Below are 27848 nucleotides of genomic sequence, written 5' to 3'. Positions count from 1 at the left end.
GCTCCTGGCAGGCTAGGAGTCGGGATTCTGCTCGCCACCGTGCCAGGGTGGGAGGGCGGCCCAGGCCCAGGCCTGGCCCCTGGAACGGGGTCTCCGCCCCCCCGCGAGGTAGGGCCGCAGGGGCGGAGGGGCGGAGGTGAAGGTCTCTGAGGCCTCGCGAAGGGGTCGGGGTGTGGGCCGGAGGGCGGTGGGGGCTGCAGGGGCCCTGAGCCGAGCCAGGCCGGGAGCAGCTAGATGCATCTCTTGGCGACCCGGAGGCCTGGAGGGGAGTGCGGAGCGTGGGATAACGGTTAAAGACGCCAGCCGGGGCGCTGCCGAGCATCCCCTGTGCTCCATCGCGCCCAGAGCCCCGGGCTTTCCGCAAAGGGCAGCCGGTAGATTTTTACTGCCCCCCACCCTGTGCCAGACGAGGTGAGGAGGAGGCCACGGGGCCGGCGGAGGAGGGAGGGCACCGAGCGTGATCGCGCGGGGCACCGCCCCCTCGGCACGACAGGTCCGCCGGCTGGGTGAACAGGAAGCTCTGGGGTTCTGCCGCGGGGAAGACGGTGTGTGCGTTCCTCTCCTTGGGGAGAGCAGAGCCACCTGGGCAGACCGTGCCCCGGGTATCCTCTGAAAGCAGGAAGGAAGGTGGGGGAGGGGCACAGCGAGCCCGAAGTGGACCCGCCTGTGTCTCTGTAGGAGGAATCGTCCTTGGAGAAGATGGAAGGGGAGAAGCGGCAGGAGCCCTACGCGGGCCTATTTGCGGATGGGCACCTGATTCTATGGACGCTGTGCTCGGTGCTGCTGCCGGTGTTCATCACCTTCTGGTGCAGCCTTCAGCGGTCGCGCCGGCAGCTGCACCGCAGGGATATCTTCCGTAAGAGCAAGCACGGGTGGCGCGACACGGACCTGTTCAGCCATCCCACCTACTGCTGCGTGTGCGCGCAACACATCCTGCAGGGCGCCTTCTGCGACTGCTGCGGGCTGCGCGTGGACGAGGGCTGCCTCAAAAAGGCCGACAAGCGCTTCCAATGCAAGGAGATCATGCTCAAGAATGACGGCAGGGCCCTGGAATGCATGCCTCACCACTGGATCCGGGGCAACGTACCCCTGTGCAGTTACTGTGTGGTTTGCAAGCAGCAGTGCGGCAATCAGCCGAAGCTCTGCGATTACAGGTATGGCCTTTGTGGATATTGATTGTCCCACGATGTACGGGAGTCAGGATTTCAGGGCGTGGGCATAGAGGCCTGCTTTGATCTCGGCAAATGGCCTGACGTGCCCACTTGCAGAAAACAAGCTAATAAACATTCCTGGTTATGGTACAAGCAGGGCAGCTTCGCAGTAGTCATATGCTGAGATGATGTAGCCGCGTTCCTCAGACAACCTGACCTTTTGTCTGCTGTTTGGTGGGCTCTCAGCTTTCATCCAGAAGTCTCTAAGAGCTGCATACCTCATGGCCTCTATATTATAGTTTAGCTCTATAATCTCCATTTCACATGAGAAAAAATGAAGTATGGACAAATTAACTTTTCCCTAGAGTCACAAAACTGATTCGTCCCCAGTGCTGTATTGACTAAACAAGGAAGACAACTGTCATTCTAAAGCAGCACTTTAACTACCTTTTTTAAATATAGGTATCGGTGCTATAGTGACATTTAACACTTAAAGGGACACACCTTTCGTCAGTGGTCTTTCAGGACACGTAGCATCTTAAACAAGTGACTTTGTGACTAAAAGCCAAGAGTATTTTAATGGCTTTTAAATACACACTGGACAACACATATTTATGTCCTTAAATGTTGTCTGAAAATAGGTAAGGGTTATGCTAGAGATTGGTGATAAAAGGGGATCCTGCTTCGCAGATCGGCTATTCGAACTCGTTTTACAGTTGAGAGAATTGTACTCGGTGAGAAAATAGAACGAGTATCCAGGAATTCTAACCCGCTGGACAGGGTTAGGAATGCTATTGATACTTAGCCTTAAATCTGGACGTCTTCATCGTGATGCATTTTATTTCAAGTAGAATGGCCCCTAAACATGTTTAAGAACCAAAATAGAAAGCTGGCACTAGATAGCAAGCTTTCGTCTGTTTTTTTTTTCTTTATTTTTCTTTATTTAAAAATCCTTTTTTTTTTAATCAGTGTGAGCACTAACTCAACGCCTATTTTTAAGTCTTATTTTAAATAGTTTTAACCGTCAGATTTAGACTTAAGAAAACTTTTCCAAAAAATATATTTTAAATAACGACAGTTTTGTGACTGTTCATTTTTATTTGCTCTCTTATAAATTTACATGTTGTCCTTTTGGTATCTGTGAGAGCTAGGGTACCAATGTCTTTAAATTTTATAATTCTCTCTGTAGGTAAGCCTTAGTCTTCAAGACTTGGGATTACTTGGAAAGAATACATGAACTGAGTATTGTTTTATTTCCTTCCCTTCTTTTGTCTGTGCAGAACTAGATGAAAATGGCTTCTATAAGTATCTTAACTGCGTTTCAAATACTCCTTCACAAATAAACATAGTGCTCTGATTCTCCTCCCAAATGATCTTTCTAGAAATTTATATCAGACAGAGTCTCTGCTCTGCTTTAAACTCCTCAATTGCTCCCTTCAGATACACTGATGGTCTTTCAGTGTAAACTCCAAGTGCTTAACACGGTGCTACATGCTCTCTGGACCCTGCCTGCCCTTTTCACCTTACCTGCCTCCACCTGCATTAGTCTTTCATGTACCAGCAACACCAGGTGGGTTGTGGTTTCCTTCTTCTTACTGACCTGTTTCAAGCCCTTTCCTCTAGAAACCTTTGCCTGATCTTCTGCTCACCCCCGCCCCCCAATTTTTCCTTCTTGATGACATAATATCCTGTTTCTCTGTAGTTCCCAAAATAAAGTCCCCAGAACCAACAGCGATAGCAGCGCCGCTTAGAAATTTGTTAGAAATGCAAGTGTTAGGGTTGTCAGATTTAGCAAACAAAATTTTTTGCTATATTTGAGACATACTTATATCAAAAAAGTATTTGTTTATCTGAAATTCAAATTTAAGTGAGCATCCTTTATTTTTCTTGGTAACACTGGACCCACTGAATCAGAAATTTGGGCTGGGGACTAGCAATCTTGGGTTTAACAGAGGCTGCAGATAATTCTAGAGTTGGAGAACCACTGCTTATGTAGCTTTTTAAACCTGAGCCTCTGTCCTTAATCTTGCGTCCCCTCCATGTCCCCTTGAGCACAGTGAATGCGATGATAGAGCTGTGTTTGCTCAGTAGCTTGCTCTTACTGGTACTGGACAGTTGTTCTAAGCGTGCGGAACCCCTCACCGATGGTAGGAATTGCGTCTGTATACTTTAGGAACGTTTTATCATGCCCGGAAGAAAAGGGCACAGTGTCCTGAAGGACATATTCTGTAATGTTCTGATTTATATTTAGGATTCAGTCGGCTATGACCTTCTGTGGGAATGAAATATTCTACAAAGAGAAACAAGATAAATATCTTCTTAGAACTTTTAAACACAGACCAGACTGTCTGTCTGTCTGTCTCTCTCTCTCTCTCTCTCTCTCTCTGGATTTTTATCAAGCACTGTGGGGGCTCCTATTCTTGGGAAGTCTGAGATTTTCAATGAACTATGAAGACCATATAGCAAGTTAGCATTTCAAAGGACAGTAATGGCGATACATGATTTTATACATGTTACATGATACATGATACATGATTTTAAAGCCTGTAGCCCCATTAAACTGATAAATGATAAAGACCTTTAATTTATACTCAATCGGTCATTATTAGTTTTTACATTGTAAGCATCTATTTTGTGCCAAACACTGCTGAATTCTTATTTTCCTGTAGATTTTTAATTAACCTTTGTTCCTTATAGCATTCTGTCTCATTAAGAAAATGTTAGGAACTTCTGACCAAGATGGAGGTGTAGATAGATACACTTTGCCTCCTTGCACAACCAAAAGAAAGACACCAAATTTAAAAACAAAAAACCACCAGAACTGGCAGAAAAACAAACTGTATGAAAGTCTGACCACCAAGGAGTTAAAGAAGAACATTCATCCAGACTGGTAGCGGGGCAGAAACAGGCAACTGGGTGGTGAGGGCACGCTACAAGGCAGAGGACCAGGTGGGCAAGGCAGCCACTGACGGACCAGGCAGTGCCACTTTCGTGTGCAGATAAACTGGGAGGAACAACTGGGGACCGAGACAGACTGCACAACCCAGGGTTCCAGCATGGGGAAATAAAGCCTCAAAACCTCTAGCTGTAAAAACCTGGGGGAGTGGGGTTAAGGAAGCAGGAGAAACTCCCAGCCTCACTGGAGAGTTTGTTGGAGAGACCCACAGGGTCCTAGAATGTACACAAACCCACATACCCAGGAATCAACATAGACATAGAAGGGCCCAAATTGCTTGTGGGTAGCAGAGGAAGTAACTGGAAGTGGGCAAGAGCCAAGTAAGTGGCATTGTTCCCTCTCAGACCCCTCCCCCTACATTCAGCACCACAAAGCAGCAAAGTGGGTTGGCCCACCCTGGTGAGTACCTAAGGCTCCACCCCTTACAACATAACAGGTGCACTGAGACAAAGAAATATGGCCCTGATGAAACAACAGATCAAAACTCCAGAAAAAGAACTAAGCAACAAGGAGATAGCCAGCCTATCAGATGCACAGTTCAAAACACTGGTAATCAGCATGCTCACAGAAATAGTTGAATATGGTTGTGAAATAGAGGAAGAAGTGAAGGATATAGGGAAGGAAACTGGGACTCAAATCAACCATTTGGACCAGAAGGAAGAAATAAACATTCATCCAGAACAGAATGAAGAAACAAGAATTCAAAAAAATGAGGAGAGGCTTAGGAACCTCTGGGACAACTTTAAATGTTCCAACATCTGAATCATAGGGGTGCCAGAAGGAGATGAGGAAGGGCAAGAAATTGAAAACTTATTTGAAAAGGTGATGAAAGAAAACTTCCCCATTCTGGCAAAGGAACTAAACATGCAAATCCAAGAAGCTCAAAGAGTCCCAAAGCAGTTGGACCCAAGGAGGAACACACCAAGACACATCATAATGAAATTACCCAAGATTAAAGATAAGGAGAGAATCTTAAAAGCAGCTGGAGAAAAGGAGACAGTTACCTACAAAGGAGTTCCCATAAGACTATCAGCTGATTTCTCAAAAGAAACCTTGTAGGCAAGAAGGGGCTGGAGAGAAGTATTCAAAGTCATGAAAGGCAAGGACCTACATCTAAGATGACTCTATCCAGCAAAGCTATCATTTAGAATGGAAGGGCAGATAAAGTGCTTCCCAGGTAAAGTCAAGTTAAAGGAGTTCATCATCCCCAAGCCCTTATTATATGAAACATTAAAGGGACTATCCAAGGAAAAGAAGATCAAAAATATGAACAGTAAAATGACAACAAACTCACAACTATCAACAACCAAACCTAAACAAACAAAAACAAACTAAGCAAACAACTAGAACAGAAACAGAATCACAGAAATGGAGATCACATGGAGGGCTATCAGTGGGGAGGGGGAAGGAGGGAGAGAGGGGGAAAAGGTACAGGGAATAAGAATCATAATTGGTAGGTACAAAATAGACAGAGGGAGGTTAAGAATAGTATGGGAAATGGAGAACCCAAGAACTTACAGGTACAACCCATGGACATGAACTAAGGGGTGGAATGCTGGAAGGAGGGAGGGTACAGGGCAGAGGAGAATAAAGGGGAGGAAAAAAATGGGACAACTGTGATAGCATAATCAATAAAATATACTTAAAATGAAAAAGAAAAACATTTTCAAACAAATAAAAGCAAACTGCTTCACTAAGAGAAAAAAAATGTTAGATGCCTTTTTATTTTATAAGGCCCATCTTCAGTACATCCCACTGCACCCTGCAGACAACCCCACACACACTGTGATTCATAAAAGAAAGCTTCTGACTCTTAGCAGGTAATTACGTTGTCAGCTTTAGTCTCGGCTTTGATCTAAAATTTTATATTTCTTATTCTGTTGGTATGTGTGTGTTTATTTTCTTATCCAAAACAGTGGAAGATAGCAAATCATCTTCTAGAACAGAGGTAGGCAAACTTTTTCTGTAAAGAGCCAAAACTAAGTTATTTTAGGCTTACAGACCATATAGTCAATAATAAGTTAACTCTACAAAGCCAGCCATGGACAATACATAAATGAATAGGTGTAGTCATTTTCCAATAAAAGTTTATTCACAAAATCAGGCAGCAGAGGTATAGGTCTTCACAGCATAAAACCATTTAAATAAACCACAAAGGGAAATACAGATCTGTCTATCAAAATAGAGATCTATCAAAATAAACTTAAGTACATTAAAAAGTAACTTTAAAAGAAAACTGTAATAATTATGTCAGGAAAGAGGTTGATATCCTACATAAATAAGAAGTACATGCATTTGTTAAAATGTAGGGCATGAATCAATTCACAGAGAAGGCCAAAAAATACTCAACTTCACCTGGTGGTCAAAGACATCCAAATGGAAACAGCAGAATACTGTTTTGTCTATCAGATTACCAAAGAAAAAAATTAGGTCCTGATGAGCAAGCACTGCATGTAATGGACACTTCATATACTGGTAAGTATACTGGACAGGCATATTGAGAACCCTCGGAAAGTGCGAATCAGTAATTTCTAAGAGTCCAGAAAAATAGTCTCCTTTATGTGTAAGGTTGTTCATCTTGTTATTTAGAAAAAATAAATTATCTAAATGTTTGGGGGGGATTCAGTAAATTATGGTGTATCCATATGACATTATTCATTCTTTATAAACCATGTTTTTAAAAACTATTTAATGGCATAGGTCCATATTCATGATACAATGTGGGAAGGAAAAAAGCATATCCAGGTATATATACGTCATACCCCTAACCCGAAAACCGAACATTTATGCTCTGTAAAACCAAGAGTAAGTTCATCAAAAAGTTAAGAGTAACTATCTCTGGGTGATTTTATTTTAGGTCTTTATCAAGCATAAGCTGATATTATCTAATTAAAAATACGATTTAAAAATTAATGCAAGTAGTTCATGCATATATTCTGGTTTTTAGAGACTCAAGCAATTTGTAAAAGAAGTAGAGTGAAAAGTGAACGGTGGCATCCCTCAGTCCCACCTTTCCTCCCAGAGGAAACCACTGTGAAATGGTCCAGCGGGCATCCGTTCAGACTATGTTCATGCTCTTTAAAGTTAGTGGGAGAGCGGTGGGGGCAGGTGCCACACTGCAGCTGCATAAGCAGTCTCTCAGAGTTTGAAAGCAAGTGTAACACAGGTTATCGTGCAAGTTACTTCACAGTTTTCTCTTTAACAGATCATGCAGATAACTCTTCTTTCAGCATTAAATAGGAATAACTACTTGACAAATCTGAACATCTGACCGGAAAAAACAACCTTAAAATAGAAAGCCAAGAGTGTTGATCTTGGGGGGAAAGAGTAATTATCGTCTTTAATTCATTTAAGTGTGACCATTATTTCCAGCTGGCCTGCTTCTGTCTGAGTAGTCAGAGCTGCCTTATCTGTGAGAGGATTAACTGCTGAGCAGATTAATACTAGAAACCCCGGCCCTTTTCTGGCACTATTGCCTGCTGGTTTCGCCCATGGCCCCGAACACAGAGGCGGATCTGACTGTACATGCTTCTGTCTGTATTTCACATGCAAATATATCAACTAGCTTTGTATCAACTACAAAGAAATGGACTACGTTACTGTGTTTACTAGTATCACAGATGGTTATTTAAGTGAAAACATTTTTTAATTAGACCCTGAGGACCCAGGCCAGTGGGACATTGAAACAGTAAAGACTTTAGGCCTCATGAACTTAATTCAGCCAAAGCACAAATAAATAATACACAGAACTATTGTTGTAGATTAGCTTTTGTTTATGTGGATTATATCTATTGATATTTACAATGTTATAAATTAAAACAGCATTTGTTTAAATACCTGTTTGATTTTTTTAAAAGATTTTCTTTTATTTATTTTTTAGAGAGGTAAAGGGAGGGAGAAAGAGAGGAAGAGAAACATCGAAGTGTGGGTACCTCTCGTGCACCCCCATTGGGGACCTGGCCTGCAACCCAGGCGTTAGCCCTGACTGGGAATCGAACCAGCGACCCTTTGGTTTCAGGCCAGCATCAACTCATGGAGCCACGCCAGCCAGGGCTAAATACTTGTTTTAAAAGACTGATCATGGTGCCCTGGCTGGCGTGGCTCCATGGATTGAGCACAGGCCTACGAACCAAAGGATCGCCAGTTGGATTGCCAGTTGGATTCCCAGTCAGGGCACATGCCTGGGCTGCAGGCCAGGTCCCCAGTAGGGGGTGCGTGAGAGGCAACCACACCCTGATGTTGCTCTTCCTCTCTTCCCCTCTCTCTAAAAATAAATATTTTTTAAAAAGAAAAAAAGATTGATCATGGTGACAGAAAGATTGTATTTTTATCAAAATAAAATAAATGAAAATCTAATGAGAAGTGTGATGTTCGTTTTACATTTTTGGTACATTTCTTTGGCTTCGAAGTGAGCAAGAGTCTCCTACCTGTATCTGCATTGAGGTTATTGATCCAGTGCATGTCCAACAGCTTCTGGAAAACTCCACTGCACACTCTCGAGGGAATGAGGGTAAAATAACGCCTTATTATTACTAAAGTGATTTAAACCTCAAAGACACTCTGCAGGGACCCTGGGGGCCCTAGGCTGTAAGAACCACTGCGAACCTGCCGAGTATGCTCAGACTTTATGCGCTATTTTCAGTGTGCACATACAATTGTCAATCTTTTATTTGCTGCGTTTTATGCTCTATAGTGATGAAATGACTTTTAATTTTTTTGACAAAAACAGTTGATCTGCAGATTAGTAAGATTATGGTTTGAAATCATTGTGATCTTTGTTTCTTCGTCCCTCAGGTGCATTTGGTGTCAGAAAACAGTCCATGACGAGTGCATGAAAAGTAGCTTAAGGAATGAAAAGTGTGATTTTGGAGAATTCAAAAACCTCATCATTCCACCAAGTTATTTAACCTCTATTAATCAGATGCGTAAGGACAAAAAAACAGATTATGCAACGGTAATCAGCGTTTATTTGTTCGTATGTAATTGATTTTCCAGAAAGCTGTTTAAGTCAGTCACAAGTGTGTGTAAGGGAGTCGAGTCACCATGGGAAACATAACACCCTGCGCAGTTCCTAGAGATGAGCCGCAAGCTTTGCTCTCGAGTGCTTTCATGTCCAAAGGGACAGGGGAAATGTTATATTAGTGGTTTCTAAATCACTGCCCACTTCTGAATCGCTTTGGGAGCTTTTTAAAAGTACAGATTCCTCAATCCACCTACATCACCATATCTGATTTAGTGGGTAGACCCCAGGAACCCATACTTTTTTAAGGTTTTCAGATAATTCTGATGAACAGCCTGGTTTGGGATTTGTGATGATTGCCAATGAAAAGAAAACGTAGATTTTCTTCACACATTGTTCTAGAAGAACTTTTCCATTTGGAACTTTACATAGGGAGCCTAGAGATGCATTGACATTGCACGTCATATAGTCCCACAAATAGTGGAACTTTAAAGCGATTGGCAACACTTTGCAGTATGTCTGTGTCTGAACATTGATGTGCACGTATCTCTCAGTCTTTATGTAGCTCTTAGGGAATAACTATAAAAATTTGCATTTTCTACTTTAATATGCCAAAACAGTTGAATTATTTTATTTTAAAATTAAATTGTGTCTTCTCCAATGTAGGATTTTCTGTCTTAAATGGCACCTTTGTCAATATTCCCACAAAAGAGAGAAGCATTTTAAAATGTGTAAACATTATGTGTAATGTTGTGATACGTATTTTTTTTTAATTTTTATTGTTATTCAATTACAGCTGTATGCCTTCTCTCCCCATCCCTCCACCTATATACGTATTTTTAAATGTATGGCCCCCGTGTAATAATGAACTATAGAAACGATCCCTGAAAGTATAGTCTTTGTACAACCCCTGTGCACCCAGGGTCAATCTGAGGTCACCAGGGGTGAGAGTCACTGAGGAAACACTAACGTCTCCATTAGTGTTTGCATCCACAAGGAGAAGGGGAGAGGAAAGAAGTTGTTAGGTTAGAAAAACATTAACTTCATTTGACTTTGGCTTTGCACAAATCTGGATTCTTGGATCTGTTTCTGAGTACCCCATTAAAAACAACTTGCAGACTGAAATATATTACACTGCACCTAGAAAGGGGCAGTCAGGGTTGAAAGAACGTGAAATGTATTGCCCAGGAGCAATGTAATAGATATGTAACGTAATATCTGGGCTAATAGGGGCTAGTATTGCCTAATAAAAGATATTATGGACAATGCATGTGCTTCAGGTGTTCGAGCACAGCAGTTATATGGAACAACGAAATCATTTTTAGTTACTTCAGAAAGCAAAACTAGAACAATGAATAAAAGTTATTGAAAGACAGATTTTTAACTCAATTTAAGTCAAAACTTTCAAATACTTTGATTTAGCAGTGGAATGGGCTGCCTCGGTAGTGAGTTCCTTCTCACACGAGTGTCCACACGTACCCTGGAGGGCTTACCTGGAATGATGTGGAACAGAATTAGACCTTAAGTGGAAGTTAAATTAGTTCCTCTCCAAGTTCCCTTTCCATTCTTAGAAGTCACTGATTTTTATATTGTATTGATTGTACTGGGAGAGTTGTTTTTCTCTCAGCAAATGACAGCACTCTTGTTACCAAGCAGTGAAAAATGTATTGCTCACCAGTTTTGCGATAGTTAACCCTTTTCACTCACCTTCATTTTTTCAGCTAGCCTCTAAGCTTGGAAAGCAATGGACTCCGTTAATTGTCCTGGCCAACTCTCGCAGTGGCACGAACATGGGAGAAGGACTGTTGGGAGAATTCAGGATTCTTCTAAACCCAGTCCAGGTAGCTAAAGAGAAAACCTTCCTTTCTGTATTAATCTTTTCATTTTAGTTTCTCATTTTCCCTGGGTTGTAATGGTTATTCGTGCTTTAAACCAGTAATCACCTGATTATAGGACAGAGTAATAATTATAAAAGTATCAAGCCATTTGGATATATTGAGAAAGAGGAGCTCATGGTGAGGATATAAAATGGAGTAGCCACACGAGATAACAGTTTGTCAGTTTCTTAAAAATTAAACCTGTCTTTACCGTACAACTCAGCAATCCCATTTTCAGGAATCTCCCCAAGAGAAATGAAAACATATGTCCCACAAAGACTTTTATGCAAATATTCACAGCAGCATTGTAGCCACCAAGTAGAAACAGCCCAACTGTCCAAGAAGCCAGATGCAAGGGGCTCATATTGTATGATCTGGTTTACGTGGTCTTCCCAGAAAGGGCACATCTGCACACACAGAGAGTACGTAGGGGCGGGCGAGGCTGGGAAACCGGAGGGACCGCACATGCACACTGAGGGACCTCCGGGGGCAAGGAGAGGTCTCAGCTGGACCGTGCGGTGGCTGCACAGCTCGGGACACTGACTAAAATCATTAATTGTTCACTTGAAATGGGTGGATTTCATCATCTGTAAACAATACTTCAATTGAAAAATCAGAATAAAACGATCACGTCTTTAAGATTGACGTTTGATGCTAGCAGCTTCTGCTTTGAAAAACTAAACAACCCATTGTGCAACCATCAGAAAGGCAATAAATTTTTTCCTTCCAATGTGTATTTTTCCCTTACAACATTATACAACTTGAAATTATACAAGCAATGAAAAAGGAAAGAGAAAATAACCTGCAGTTTTCCCACAAAAAATACATCAAATACGTAGATGAAGGACCCATGCACATGGACAACGGTGTGGGGACTGACTGTGGAAGTGGAGGGGGGCAAAGAGGGGAAATGGGGGCAACTGTAATAGCATAAACCAGGGGTATGAAACTCATTTTCACCCGGGGCCACATCAGCCTCGCGGTCGCTTTCAAAGGGCCGAATGTAATTTCAACTCCTTAACAGTTAAGGAGTAGTTACATTTATACAGTCCTAAAATTATTTCTTCCCCTTGAAGGCAACTGCGAGGCTGATATGGCCCCTGGTGAAAATGAGTTTGACATCCCTGGCATAAACAATAAAATACATTTTTGTAAAAAGACAAAAAGAGATGAGTATGAGATCTGCCCAGTAACATAACATAAACCAGGGACTCGTTCAGCATGAGCTACAAAACTCACAGACAACCATGGGAAAAAAAATGTTTTTATCTGCCCATGTTCTTCCCATGAATTGTCTATGCTTCACATGTTAACATTAACAGTAATCTATGTAGAGATTTGCATTCTGTTTTCTTTACTTACAGGTATAAGTATTTTTCCATGTTGCAACATAGTCCTCCTAATTATACAGGTATTGACTAAGATAATTAATCAAATGAATATCTCATAATATATCTACCCAGTCTACTGCTGTTGGAGGTGGAATTTGTCTCTAAGGTTGTACAGTTACAAATAATGCCACATTGAATACCTTTACATGCAATTTTCATCTTTTAAAATACTCTCCTAGATCATTTACAGAATTAGTAGATGTGAAGGATCTTTGCATCTTTGTCAGAAGTATACTTAGCGCATTCTGGCTTCGTGTGAGCAGGAAGGAGGGGTGTTGTATAGCAGGCGGACTAAAGGGCTGCTCTTGTATGGCAGCACTCAGTTATCAGGGGAGTCGCAGGCAAGTTATTTACGCTTCCTGTGCCTCGGTTTCCTGGTCAGTACAGTGAGGCTCACTTGCGGTTTGTTGGGTCAGTGTCGGTGTGCGCCACGATGAATATAAAGAGTCTGGCCTAATGCCACTTCTGAGTGTTTAGCTGAAGAAACCCAAAATGCTGATTGGAAAAGACGTATGCCTCCATGTGTTCATTGCAGCATGTTTTACAGTAGCCAAATATGGAAGCAACCTAAGTGCTCATTGGTAGATAAATGAATAAAGAAGAAGTGGTACATATATACAATGGGATATGACTTGGCCATAGAAAAGAATGAAATTGTGGAATCTAAAGAACAAAATAAACTAAACAGAAACAAACTCACAGATAACAGAGAACAAACTGATGGTTGTCAGGTGGGGGGTGGGTTGGGGAACTGGATGAAGAAGGTGAAGGGATGAAGAAGTACCAGTTGGTATGTACAGAATAGTCACGGGGATGTGAAGCGCAGCAGGGGGAACATAGTCAATGATACTGTAATAAACATGTATGGTGTGGGGGGAGTCCTAATCAGGATATCACTTTGTAAGCTACACAAATGTCTAATCACTGTATTGAAACTAATATGAAATGTATGCCAGCTGTAATTGGAAAATAAATTTCTTTTAAGTAAAAAGTATGTGAAGAAAAAGAAAAGTCTGACCTAGAACCTGGCATATTGCTAAAGATGAATGCGCTGTCTCCGGTCTTGGTACTGAGCTACATCTGCACTCCATGAAAGGGAATCATGCTCACAAAGGGGGGAAAGTGGGGGATAAACATACTTGGCTTTTCTCTCATTTCTAGGTTTTTGATGTGACTAAAACCCCCCCGATCAAAGCCCTGCAACTCTGTACGCTTCTTCCCTATTACTCAGCTCGAGTACTTGTTTGCGGAGGGGATGGGACTGTGGGCTGGGTCCTGGACGCGGTCGATGAAATGAAGATCAAGGTACCAACCTCTAAGGCCTACGTTATAAGTCATAGGTTAGCTGATACTTGCCTTCCACAGAAGCCCTTCTCCGATAATTATATAATGTTTTTATCCTGTTTTTTATTGTGCAGATGAATATGAGAAGACATTTCCAATTTGGAATATTATGATTAAGCAGTTAGCGTAAACATGAGCAAAACAGCGTACAGTTGTTATATTTGTATCTTTATTGCTTTGGCCTTTCAGTTTCACTGAATTCTATTGCCCTACGAATAGTTGGAAGAGAAAAACCCAAGCTCTACCTTCCACGTTCTAGGGACAAGAAAAATACATTCCGCAAGTGGCAGTCCTGCCTCTGGGGACGGGCAACGACCTGTCCAATACGCTGGGCTGGGGCGCAGGCTATGCTGGAGAGATCCCGGTCACGCAGGTCTTGAGAAATGTGATGGAAGCAGACGCAATTAAGCTGGACAGGTAAGTTACATTTCCTCCTAAAAAGTAGATTTTTGAACTTGGAGAATATTACGTTTGGTTTATAAATGAAGTTTTGTCTAAGTTATAAAGTTAAATGTAATTTAAAAATGAAAGACTGTGTTAGTTGCACTTATGCATAGATGCTGGTGTTTTATTTTGTTGCTGTAATATTTTATTATATAAGGACTGAAATCATAAGTTGGGATAAATATTTATCTCAGAATTTGCATACTCACTTAGATGTGCTTATTTTTCAAATGCTATTATAATAGAAGGACCTTATCTCCCAGGCATCCAGAGTTGATTAGCAATAATTATAGTTAATTGGCAGTTAACTGGAAATAATCACAAATTTTTTTAACTTCCGTTTTTTAGGTGGAAAGTTCAAGTAACAAGTAAGGGATACTACAACCTGAGAAAACCCAAGGTATGTATTCAGGGCTTCAGCTGGGAGTAGTTTCAGCAAACATGATGGAGTGCCTCCACTGTGCAAGGCATGGCCTGTGGCGGGCATGGGGTCATGGTGCTTGCTGCCGGGTGCTGATTATGGAGCAGGAGAGACCCCAGGTGCTGGGGAGTTGAGCATAGCCCCTGGCTGGGACTATGCAGAGTGCAGCGGGGCAAACCAGTGCAAGGGTCCTCAGTGCTGCCCTGGCTGGAAGGATTTCAGGGGAGGTCACATGTGAGTTGGTCCTTAGAAATACAATTTAGGTCAGCAGAGAAAGGATCGAGACTTTCCAGGCAAGTAGCAAATAATACAGAGAGAACAGATCTGTACTGTTAAAAAGATGCTCTGGCTCTTACAATGTTGCCAGTGCCTGTGCCGCCCGCAGCTCCTCGCCTCTCCTCTCCTAGCCAGAGCCCAGGGGACCAGAGAGAGAAGCTGGCACTGTGTTCCAATGTACCCTGAGGCCTGGACTACCACAGCCTGGCTTCCACTGCAAAAGGGAAACAGAATTTTAAAGTTTCATTGTTTGGCTAGAAGACCAGAAAATCAGACATGACAAGACTGAAACAGAGGTAATTTAAGAAACATCCGTAGCAGTGACTGGCCCAAGCCCTTTGAAACGTCTTACAGATGTTAACTGTCCTTTCAAGATGCAAGATCAGCAAGAAGGAACTGACTAGCTTCTTGGTTTAGCTGTTAGACTTAAACCCAATAATAGAAAAAACACCAACAGTGCAGCTAAAAATGCAGAGCCATTGATCAGTTTGGATATAAACAATACTGATTTTAAGGCTGGTGTAATGGCCTTGGCTGACCTTCAGGTTCAGGCCATGAGGATTACCTGGTAATGCTGAAGGCAACTCGCGCTTTGGTCCACAAGCACCTGATACAGGATGCAGCTGCTGAAGTAGATCAAACCATAGAGGGATTGCCCACCACTTTAGACAAGCACAGTCTTGGCTTTGACATGGGAGATGCAGTTCTCAGTGAGGCTGCTCAGATCCTGCGATTGCTGCACATAGAAGAACTCAGAGAGCCGCAGACAGAAATTAAGTGAAGCCACAGTAGCCTTCAGGCAGTGACTGCTGACCCAAAGACCACCGCCTGAGGAAAGCGGGAAGATGCACGTTTTACAGGTTCGGCCTTTCACCTACTTAGTGCAGTTGGGAACCGTGTACGCCCTGGGATGTGTTTCAGAATCAGACACCACATTTTCAAGGGAAGAATGTCAGAAAACTGACTGTGTTCTAGAGATTTACCGTCATTGCTTTTTCTTTACTAAAGTTCAGGAAAGTGGGAAGAACAAAAGATGCTCTGGAGATAGTGTGAAAATAGTGTAGAAACCTGCACGGGGGCGAAACAAGGGCAATGTCTGGGTGAGGACCGGTCAGAGACGTATTAGAGGTACAACTGATCCAGACTTGGCATCCAGTTAGTATTAGAGGAAGAGAGAAAATACATATTACTACCAAATTTCTAGTTTTTATGACTACACGTATGGAAATGATATTAACTAAGATAAGAAAAATAGAGTTTCAGCCCTGGTCGGTGTGGTTCAGTGGCTTGAGCGCCAGCCTGCGAACCAAAGGGTCGCCAGTTCGATTCCCAGTTAGGGCACATGCCTGGGTTGCGGGCCAGGTCCCCAATGGGGAGTGCATGAGAGGCCACCACACACTGATGTTTCTCTCCCTCTCTTTCTTGCTCCCTTCCCCTTTCTCTAAAAATAAATAAAATCTAAAAAAAAAAATAGAGTTTAAGATTTGACTAGGAAGAAAATGAGTTAGATTTTGAGCGTAACTTGAGGCTATGGTACATTGAACAACGAGTTGGAAATTCAAGCTTACTGCTCAGGAACAAGTCAGAGCCGGATGCAGACTGAGGAATCCAGGCTGGGCTGGGAGGTCAGATAAACTAAGGGGGTCCCAGGAGCCTGGGTTGAGACTGGTAGACTCAAATGTAACAGGAGCACAGGAGTGCAAAGCCCGGGTACAAGCAGAGCCATTCTAGATGATGAGATCAGAGATGTAGCATAGTGAGCAGAAATGGAAAGAGAACTTCGTGTCTATAATTATCAGCCTTGAACTGCAACTTTATTTCTTAAAATGTCACTGGATAGCATAAAATAGCTCTATGTGAAGAATAGACACAGAAAGTATTAAATTTTCGTAAAGAACATAAAGACTAAGTTGTATACATTGAGTGCACGGCACAGGCTTAGGCTGAAGCGTCATCTGGGGCTCATTCTTAACCTCTTCCACAGGAATTCACAATGAACAACTATTTTTCTGTTGGACCAGATGCCCTCATGGCTCTCAATTTTCATGCTCATCGTGAGAAGGCACCATCTCTGTTTTCTAGCAGAATTCTTAATAAGGTGTGTTGGATAAAATAACATTTCCTGCTTATGCCGAAGGTACAGTAAAAATCAATAGTTCTGTTATATCTAGCACCCTTTTGAGTAGATTCAGCTAGAACTAACTTGTGGAAACATTGACCTGCTCTGTTTTGTGTCAGACTGTCAAATTAGATCCTTAAGTGTATTTTATTAAAGTATTTTATAACTGTGGCAACGTTTTTTAAATTTAACGTTGGAATGTTTTACAGCACATTTTGCTCAGGGGGCAACTAAGTAAGATATACAGTAGCTTATCTTACTGAAATGGCAGCTGATAATGCAAAGAAATTTGAGGCAGGACCCAGTTTTTTTTTGAAGTCGTTAATGGAAAAATAAATTTCATGGGCACGAAAAAACTTGAAAAGGCAGGTAAGGCAAGAGAAGGGGCAATTCGTTCACCACTGCTTTTAATCAAAAGCATCGCTCTGGTTTCTGGCACACTCGATTCCTTTGGTGGAAGTTTGTTACGGAATTTTTTTTTAATGACTGTTGGCAATGGAGCAATAGGATGTGAAAAATAAATGTAAGACAGTTTTGTTCCTGGTTCTGTTTTTCAAATACTTCAAATTTACGGTTTTCTTTTATTAGTACCGTGTACTGATGCAGTAAGTATCGCTGTTTATACAGTTGGTAATTAACAACATTCTCAGTGCTTCCGTCATCCTTTTATACTCAAGAGTAATTATCAAATGTTTGCTAGATTTATCTGTATTACTTCAGTAATCTGAAGTTCTAGAGAAAGGTGGAATTTTCTAACTTTACTATAGTATTTCTTTATAAAATGTACCTTTTTTTGACAAATTGGGAGAAAACACCTTTTAGACACAAACTGCCTCTCTCCCACATTCCCCCTGAAAAGCAGGCTAAACTCAAAAGTAATGGCGCCCCTTCCTCCCAACAGGGCCCAGTGCTCTCTAAGGACCCGTGACGGAGCCCCCGTCAGGGGCTTCGCTGCAGTGCCCTTTTCTTGCTTGCAGGGCTTGTTGGATCGCTTTAATATCATATTTTCTGTTCATTTCCCATAGGCTGTTTACTTGTTCTATGGAACCAAAGATTGCTTAGTGCAAGAATGTAAAGATTTGAATAAAAAAGTTGAGGTAAGCTTTTAAAGTTTAGGTGGTCTCTGGACTGTGAACATTGTTTAAGCAAAAATGCCAAATTTTCTATTAACGTATTTTGCTAACATATATGGAGTATTTATTGTGCCCAGACACTTTACTGCTTTATACACAGTATCCCACTAACCTAAGTGATTTGCCCAAATACACACACAGTCAGGATTTGAACCCCAATTTTATGTGACTCCAGAGTCGGTCTAACTCTGTGGTTAACAGTTGCCATTCATAGACGATGACCAACGTGAGGGGACCTGACAAGTGCCTGACTCGTCATGAACTCGAGAGGAAGTGTAAACCCAAAGTTTAATTCGTAGCATGGTGGCGATATCCCTCTCTTACAAATCAAAAATGTATGAGCAGTAAAACCAGGGTGCCGATGATTGCTGATGGTATAATATCCTTGACATCGTAATATGGCAAAGTCTTCTATACGAGTATATTCCTTGCTTTGCTTCCAAAAAGAATCTGTAGTGGTTGATACCACCGACAAAGACATCCATGCAGAGAAACCTAGAACTAGTAAAATAAGCACAAAGGGGAGAGCTAAGCCTTTGCAGGCACAGCACAGAGGGAATGGCAAGATTTTCCATTAGAAAACTTTCCTTCTACTTTATCGCATTTCCTTTGTCTTAGGCGTTGATAGCATTGGGACAGTGAAGCACGGGGGGGCAGCACTGTATTTCTCTATTGGATGTTTTATTTATACAAAAATATCTGTGAAGCCACCTGCAAAATGCCAGGCACCTAGGTACTGGGGATACAGTGATAAATCCCTTGTTCTTACTAAGTTGTGGTCTAGAGAGAAGAAAGGCGTTTAAACCTCATCACAATACAGTGTAAGAAGTTACGTGATAAGGAAAGCATGCTGGCTTACAGGGACAAGTAAGATACAGAAACCCAGGGGCTGGGGAAAGTGTCTAGGGACAGTGACTGCAACAAGGAAGTCTTTCCGGAAGAAGTGACAAGCTGGAATCTGAAAATTTAGTAAGAGATGGCTAAGGGAAAAAGTAGGTGAGAATTGTTCTGGGCTAAGAAGAGGGATGTGAATTCTAAGTGGATACATTGGCAAATCACGTTCCCTGTAGTAACTAACTGCTTGGATTTCTTTAAAGCTAGAGCTGGATGGTGAGCGAGTAGAACTGCCTAATTTGGAAGGTATTATAGTTCTGAACATTGGATACTGGGGCGGTGGCTGCAGACTGTGGGAAGGGATGGGAGACGAGACCTACCCCCTAGCCAGGTAGGTACTTTTGCGATCTACTGCTTTATGTCACTGTTTGCTACTTTTGAGCGGTCTGTTGTTCTTCATAGACTTCTTTCCCTCAGATTTCCTTTTCTTGTATACCTCGTTAACATAAATAGTTAATAAGTTGATGTCCACATGTTAAAATAATTGTCCCAGTGCGGTTGGTTTATTTTATTGCATTGTACGATTCACGTTTTCTTTTCTAATTTCAGGCATGACGACGGGTTACTGGAAGTCGTTGGAGTGTATGGGTCCTTCCACTGTGCTCAGATCCAGGTGAAACTGGCGAACCCTTTCCGAATAGGACAAGCACATACAGTGCGGGTAGGTGGAAGGGCTCTGCCGGGCCAGTCTGTCCCAGTCCGTGTCTAAGCCCGTGATCTGTAGGAAAAGACATGCACACGGTAGTTTCCCCTAACAGTGGTTTACAGCCCATGCTGTTGATCATCCTCCCCAAGGGGCTCGAGTGGGATGGGGAAGAAACCAGAACTACGGCCCTCTGTCCAGATGAAGAAACAAACAAAGCATTCAGTGGAAGAGAAAGAACCCTTCCGGGGGTGTCCAGCCCGCGGGCCGCGTGCGGCCCAGGGTGGCTATGAATGCGGCCCAACACAAAATCGTAAATTTACTTAGCACCTTTTTTTTTTTTCTCATCAGTTTTCATTAGTGTTTGTGTATTTAATGTGTGGCCCGAGACAACTCTTCTTCTTCCACTGTGGCCCAGAGATGCCAAAAGGTTAGGCACCCCTCCCAGGAACAATCAAGGAATAAAAATAAATTCAGATTTTCTCAGAATGAAATGCTAAGAAATGTCCCTAAGGAGGGTTAAAAGACTATGGCTGATGTAGTTAAGGAAGACCTTCCTGAACTGTTTCGGGACGGACTCTTCTCTAATTCTTCGTTCCCGCATTGCAGCTGATTCTGAAGTGCTCCATGATGCCGATGCAGGTGGATGGGGAGCCCTGGGCCCAAGGGCCCTGCACTGTCACCATAACGCACAAGACGCGCGCGCTCATGTTGTATTTCTCCGGAGAACAAACGGACGACGACATCTCCAGTGCTTCCGATCAAGAGGACGCGAAGGAAACTGAGTAGCTGGATGAGGAAATGAACACTTAGAACGGAATCCTCACGAACACGTAAATGCATATTCACCCGAAAGCAGAAACTCGCTATCGACCGTTTAGTCTTAATGTCACCAGTAGTATAATGAATATGCGTTTCTGTAAATAGCGTTCCAAAAACAGACATCCAGTTGTTTACTAGGCTGTTTTGGGGGGTTGTTTTTTGGGGGGGGAGGTTGGTTTTTTGTTTTGGTTTAACAAAACACTTCGATGGTATAGTACTCACTTTAAAAAGTCACAGAACTTCACGTGGAGGTGGAGTGTTGTTTTCATGGCTTTATGTTGGAGAGTGGGGCTCACTGAAGGGGGCCCCGCATTTCCTTATTCCCGAGCCACCCGTTTGCTGAACACATTATACATCCAGCGAAATGTGGGTGGAAAAACCACTTCCACCCTGATTCTTAATGTGGCGACATCATAACATTTAGAAAATTAACTTGCTGCTTTGAAAGGAGATGGTTGGTTTCCAGCCAGCATGGTTAACGCAGAGCGCCTCCCTGCAGCGCGCCTCTTAAGATTTCCCACGGCCCAGCACCAAGTGGGTCCATAACTAACTTGTTTCCAAGAAAGCCTAAACGGAGAACTGTAAAAGAAAGACGATATTTAACATTTTTGTCATAATTTTCATTGTAGGAGCATTTTCGGACCCCATATGTGGTTTGGTTAACCCTGGTAGCGACCATGCTGAGCTGCGGAAATTGAGCATCTGTTTATAATGCAGGGTGGCCAACGGAGAACCACATAGGTGAACTGGTAAAAATTACGCTGAGAAGACTTTGGATTGAAAGTTACAGGTTTGAAGCTGAACAGCTCACCAACTTTTCTTTTCATTAAAGGACAATATCAGCAATTCAAAAAATGTACTAAAGAAAATTTACTATTCATATTAATTGTTCAAAAACAGTTCAAAAATAATTGATAAGTTTTAAAATTCAGTAATCTTACAGTAGTTTGAATACAGTAGTCTTTTTAGCCAAAACACTTAACAGAACCTCTCCTTGGGGAAGTGACAGAATCCTCTGCTAAAATGTTTCTATCGTATTTATTTTAAGATGAGATATATTTTTTTACTTATTTATTTTCTTTATTGTGACAGCCCATGTTTAGTGTTTACAATATATGGCTTTATTTTAATAAGTTAAATTGATCACATAAATTCTAGTCACAATCAGATAGAAATGTAGCCTATTGACTAAGTAATTAAAACCCATAAGTTAATTCTCCTGTCAGACATTCTCATTCTTCATAAAGAAATATTCCTCGATTTACAAGGGGGGTGGGGGCAGTGACGGTACTACTGGCAGACTGCTTTTGGATAACTAAAAGTTTTGTTGCATTGTTTTATTTGATCCTCAATTGCCAAAAACTTATTGGGGGGGGCAGGGAATTGGGACAACTGTAATAGCATAATCAATAAAATATAATTTAAAAACAAAATTATTGAAGGGCTAATCTCATAGCTGCCCCCATTATGGGTGCTCTTCTGTTGTTAGCTGGCCTGCTCCTTCTGGGCCCCTGGCTGGGCAGACCTGTTGGGCCCGCAACCCGGCATTTCTCCAGCCAGGGGCCTGAGTGTGTGCTCGGGGGTCTTTCATGGCATTAGTCTCTGCAGGATTAAAACGTATCCCCCAAAACAACATTAGCCCTCCTTGAGGATCTGTTACGAATCTCTCATCCATGAAGTACTATGAACTTAAATTTCAGTCACCTTCCAGCCCAGGAACCACCTGGTGCTGTATACAGTCATCAGTACACTCGGTAAAATACATTTATGTTGCTTAAATTAACCTCTCCCCGATCTCAGCAGGAAGTGTTAGATTCACGGACGGAAAGATTTTTGTGAGCAGACCTGTTCTGCCTTGTTCGCACACATATTGCGGTGATGGGAGAGTTTTGTAGATTTTCTTTTGAGGGTTGATCATGTTTTGAGTATAATGAGTTTTAGTCTTTACTTCAGGGTCAGAACTGTTACGGGTGTCACCTTCTACAAATACAGGTGGGCAAAAGTCAGTTTGCAGTTGTGAGTGTGCAAAACAGTTCATTCCTGTATTATTATTTATTAACTGTATTTTCCATGCAAACAACTGCAAACCTACTTTTGCCAACCTCTGTATACTGTTAAGTTGACTGTGCTTTGGACTGTATTTAATCTATTAGATAATTCTTAGTGCTAATTATAGAATCAAAGTATAGCGTTAATTTGGGATATCAGAATTAAAATAATCAAAATAACTATGTAGGTTTTTTAATTAAAATTGTACTCTAATCATACTGTTACATTGGATTTAAAACAGGTTTATATACAACCGTCACTGATTTAAACAAACAGGTGTTTCAGTTTTCATAATCCAGTGAGGATTTTTCCCCAACTAACTCTTCATGAAGTTTTTCTGTTCCCTTATTCATTCATTCAGAATTAATATTTATTTAGGAAAGTTATTTTACAACACCATAATTATAAAACATGTTATTTTAGCAAAATTCACTTTTTTGGCACATTTACCAGCATTTCAAATACATGTATAGGCGTGTGTTTTGTTTTACATAATTACAATTCACAAGTTATATATTAGGGTAGCAATTGTTTCCATTATGGGGATTCTTCACTTTACAAAAGATAATTTGCCACAAGAGTTTCCTGATCCATTTGAAATTGTCTTGATTTTTTCAAATGATAGCTTCTATATGCTCAGGAAGAAATATCTGAAGTGAAGCATAGCTCCACACCTGTGCCGACCTCTCTCATCTTTGACGGTCCTCATATTGGGCATCCCTACCTCCTGGTAAACTTAGTGGCTAAAACACTGATACCTGGCAGCTCTTACGGATCCCTTACATAAGTATTTCATGGTGATAACGTCCGTGTTTTCCTATGTTTAATGGAAATCAGACTGACTCCTGTTTTAAAGGACAGATCGTCTGCTGGTAAGATTAGGTGACCTTCGCTGTATTTTAGGTTTTCTGCAACAATTAGCTGTAGACACTGAATGGAGCTAATGTTTATAAAAATTTTATAATCTAAATTATTTATGTTTATTTTTTTGGTGTGTCAGACACATGATTAATGTTTGCTTTCTGAAATCTGTTTGCTTACTTAGTTATAAAATATACCATGACTCTGGAATTATAAAGTCCTTTTGGCACAGTAAAAATCGATACTACCAGTGTGTCAAAAAAAAAAAAAAGATAATGTCCATTGGTAATGTGAAGTAAAACTGTACTTAAGTATATAATGGAATTTTCAATTGGCACTAACTGGAAAACCTTCAAGGTTATGTTAACTTACATATTTGTGTGGATCGAAATACATAATTTATACTTGTTCAGCTGAAAACTATAGTAGAATGGATGACAGTTTGGTGTGGTTTCCCTTGAACTGATAGATTCGAAGAAAGAACCAACATTTCATATTCACAATTGTATTCATTCCACCTGCCTGGGGACAATGGGACGCAGGTAGATTTATACTAAAAAAATCAACCATTAAATTTTTAAAAACTCAAATTTCAAAAAGAAAAAGCAGTTATTGTTACTCTGTCCCAATCTCACTGAAAGCCTTTTCTCAGCAACAAGACTGGACAGGTTGCTTGGGGTTTGCTTCTGAGAAGTGTACCCCTGCCTGTCTCAGGTTTTTGCTGTAATTCCTATACCCTGTCTCTCAAGTCCAATCTACAGGCTATTGGCATCAGAACCACCTAGGAGTGAGCCAAAATTTGAACACATAAGCCAGCGGCCCATAACTTCATGAGGCAGTATCGACATGGACCAGAGGCATCACCAGCTTCATTTATAACCACCTGAAGGACTTCTCAGGCACACTGAAATTATACAGCCCCTGGTCTACCTGACTTTACCCAGGACTTTTGCCACATGGACATAATACAGGAAAATTGAATTAATAGGATGTGTACAGAACTCTTCCTTCCTCCCTGAACTAGATGCCCTCCTCCCCAAAAACCTGATGGTTAAAGCATCTGTATGGAAAAACTGGCTTCTGACCTCTCCAAGTTGGCATATTTAGCTCAACTCTATCACATGAAAGTGCCTGCCTCACATTCTTCGGTCGTGGACCATGCACGCTCCAGGGTCTCAGAGGACAAGCAGCGCTTCAGGGGCCTGTGGACTGGACACAGCGGCGCCTGCATGCTTACCTCACTCACTACCGCCCTATGCTGGCTCACATAAGACTTCAGTAGATAAAATATTTTTCAAACAATGACAAAAAACAGCATTCCACTCTTTTTCAAAGGTTTTGGTGCCCACTACCATAGGAACACACTCACATGGTCAATTTTCTACTGCTTTTTGCATGATTTCAGAAAAAGGATGTGCTTTGCCAAGAAGAATATTTTGGAGGTCTCCCATTCTGCTTGGAATATGGACACTTGCTCTTTCACATGTTTTAAAGACTTTTTCTTCGGCCTCTAGAGCTCGTATTACTCCTCTTTGTAAGGCAAAGAGATGGCCAAAAGGAAAAAATAATTACTTTTACACAAACCCAATCTCCATGAATATGTTTTCGCAGCAACAAGACTGAAGGGGTTGTTTGGGTTTTGCATTGAAAAGTATGCCCCTACCTGTGTCAGACATTTCTCGAGAAGGCCTGTGCCAGATTCTCAAAGTCTGATCTGCAGGCTGTCTAGGGGATCAAAACCACCTAGGTCAACGCCAAAAGTTTAAACACCTAAGCCAGCAGCCCCACACTTTGTGAATCAGTGACACCATGGGCCACAGGCCTATCCTGCACCATTCTAAGCACCTCAGGTGCTTCCCATACACTCTGATATTTTGAAGAACCTGGTCTACCTAAACTGAACGCTCATTTCACCACATGGACACAATGCAGAAAAATTGAACTAAATGCATGTGCTTCGAACTGTCTTTTTTCATTATACTAAATGCCCTCTTCCCCACAAACCTGTCTGTAAAACCACCTGTATGGAAAAAAATGTTTCTGGCCTCTCCCACTTCACATATTCAGCTCAACTCTATCACATGAAAGTGGCTGCCTCACATTCTTCGGTTGTGGACCATGCACGCTCCAGGGTCTCAGACGACAAGCAGCGCTTCAGGGGTCTGTGGACTGGACACAGCGGCGCCCCTGCATGCTGACTTCACTCACTGCCGCCCCATGCTGGCGCAGACAAGACCTCAGTAGATAAAATACTTTCCATACAAAGGACAAAAAAGAACATTCCACTCATTTTCAAAGGGTTAGATGGCCGACTACCCTAGGACACGGTCACATGGTCAACTTTCTACCAATTTTTCCTTGCTTTCAGAAACCTCATGTGCTTTGGTGAAAAGAATATTTTGGAGGTCTCCATTGCCGCTTGGAATATGGATACTTGGCTATTTCATCAGGTCAAAGACTTTGTGTTAGGCCTCTGCTCCTCCTATCTGTGATCTTAGTAAGGCATAGGGATGGCCAAAAAGAAAAAAAGGGTTATTGTTCCCCTAAGCCAATGTGAATGAAGTAGTTTTTCGAGCAACAAGACCAAAGTCATTCTTTGGGGTTTGTTTTGGAACGTGAGCCCCTGCCTGTGTCAGACATTCTCTTTAAGGACTATCCCCCGTTTCTGGAAGTCCGATCTGCAGGCTATCTGCGGAGTCAAAGCCAACTAGGACCAGTCCCATAGTTTGAACGCCTAATCCAGCGGCCCCTGACTTCATGAATCTGTGTCACCATGGGCCAGAGGCCTCTCCTGCTTCATTTCTAAGCACCTCAGGTGCTTCTGATGCGCACTGAAATTTTAAGCCACTGGTCTACCTTGGTTGACCCAGGAATCTCCAGATGGACATAATGTAGAAATATTGAATTAATTCGATGTGCTTAAAGGTGGTTTTTTCATCACTGTTCTAAATGCCCTCTTCCCCACAAACCTGTCTGTTAAACCACCTGTATGGAAAAAATTGCTTCTGGCCCATCCCAGTTGACAAATTTAGCTCAACCCTATTACATGAAAGTGCCTGCCTCACATTCTTTGCTCGTGGTGCTTGCACGCTCCAGGGTCTCAGAGGACAAGCAGCGCTTCAGGGGCCTGTGGACTGGACAGAGCAGCGCCTGCATGCTGACTTCACTCACCACCGCCCCATGCTGGCGCAGACAAGACTTCAGTAGAAAACATACTTTTCAAACACATAACAAAAAACAAGATACCACTAATCAAAGGGTCAGGTGGCGACTACCCTAAGGACTCGGTCACATGGTCAATTTTCTACTGATTTTTCCTTGCTTTCAGAAACCTCATGTGCTTTGGTGAAAAGAATATTTTGGAGGTCTCTGATTCTCCTTGGAATATGCATCCTTGGCTATTTCACCAGGTCAAAGTGTTTTTGTTAGGCCTCTGCTCCTTCCATGTCCCATCTTAGTAAGGCATAGGGATGGCCGAACGGACAAAGGAGTTATTGTTACCCTAAGCCAATCTGAATGACGATTTTTCTAAGCAACAAAACCAAGAGGTGGTTTGGGGTTTGCTTTTGAAACGTGAGCCCCTACCTGTCTCAGATTTTCTCTTGAACGCCTATCCCCTTATTCTCAAAGTCCCATCTGCAGGCTGTCTGCGGGGTCAAAACCAACTAGGACCACGCCAAAAGTTTCAACACCTAAGCCAACAGCCCCTGACTTCATGAATGAGTGCCAACATGGGCCAGAGGCCTCTCCTGCTTCATTTCTAAGCACCTCAGGTGCTTCTCATACATGTTCACCCTTTAAAGACCCTGGTCTCCCTCAGTTGACCGAAGGTTTCGCCATATAGATATAATGCAGAAAAATTGAATTAATTGGATGTGCTTAAACTGTTTTTTCGTCCCTGTACTAAATGCCCTCTTCCCCATAAACCTGTCTGTTAAACCACCTGCGTGGAAGAAATTCTTTCGGGCCTCTCCCAGTTGACAAATTTAGCTCAACTCTCTCACATGAAAGTGCCTGCCTCACATTCTTTGGTCGTGGACCATGCACGCTCCAGGGTCTCAGAGGACAAGCAGCGCTTCAGGGGCCTGTGGACTGGACACCGTGGCGCCTGCATGCTGACTTCACTCACTGCCGCCCCATGCTGGCGCAGACAAGACCTCAGTAGATAAAATACTTTTCATACAAAGGACAAAAAAGAACATTCCACTCATTTTCAAAGGGTCCGGTGGCCCACTACCCTAAGGACACGGCCACAGGGTCAATTTTCTACGGATTTTTGCTTGGTTTCAGAAATTTCATGTGCTGTGGTGAAAAGAATATTTTGGAGGTCTCCATTGCCGCTTGGAATATGGATACTTGGCTATTTCACCAGGTCAAGGACTTTGTGTTAGGCCTCTGCTCCTCCTATGTGTGATCTTAGTAAGGCATAGGGATGGCCAAAAAGAAAAAAGGGGTTATTGTTCCCCTAAGCCAATGTGAATGCAGTTGTTTTTCAAGCAACAAGACC

General features: G+C 42.2%; 1 protein-coding gene and 1 pseudogene across 4 annotated transcripts; both read left to right on the top strand.

The window, feature by feature from the left end:
- Positions 1 to 7: 7 nt before the first annotated feature.
- DGKE (diacylglycerol kinase epsilon) lies at positions 8 to 27281 on the top strand. Of its 4 annotated transcripts, none has more exons than XM_024573030.4 (12): positions 8 to 108; positions 679 to 1154; positions 8902 to 9061; positions 10789 to 10908; positions 13497 to 13640; positions 13939 to 14096; positions 14472 to 14523; positions 16805 to 16918; positions 17965 to 18036; positions 19170 to 19297; positions 19516 to 19627; positions 20219 to 27281. In XM_024573030.4, the coding sequence occupies exons 2-12, from the start codon at positions 700 to 702 to the stop codon at positions 20396 to 20398; spliced, it is 1695 nt and encodes a 564-aa protein (XP_024428798.1). In that variant the 5' UTR covers positions 8 to 108; positions 679 to 699; the 3' UTR covers positions 20399 to 27281. The 4 variants fall into 4 exon arrangements, with proteins under 4 accessions (XP_024428798.1, XP_053786688.1, XP_053786689.1 ...); XM_053930713.2 differs by lacking the exon at positions 8 to 108 and adding an exon at positions 283 to 411; XM_053930714.2 differs by lacking the exon at positions 8 to 108 and having other exon boundaries at positions 537 to 1154; positions 20219 to 20442; positions 21061 to 27281.
- On the top strand, positions 14565 to 16793 carry LOC112316449 (RNA transcription, translation and transport factor protein pseudogene; annotated as a pseudogene).
- Positions 27282 to 27848: the final 567 nt, after the last annotated feature.

This window comes from Desmodus rotundus, chromosome 9 (assembly GCF_022682495.2).
Source record: "Desmodus rotundus isolate HL8 chromosome 9, HLdesRot8A.1, whole genome shotgun sequence".
Lineage (NCBI taxonomy): Eukaryota > Metazoa > Chordata > Mammalia > Chiroptera > Phyllostomidae > Desmodus > Desmodus rotundus.
This window is presented reverse-complemented; position numbering and strand designations above follow the sequence as displayed.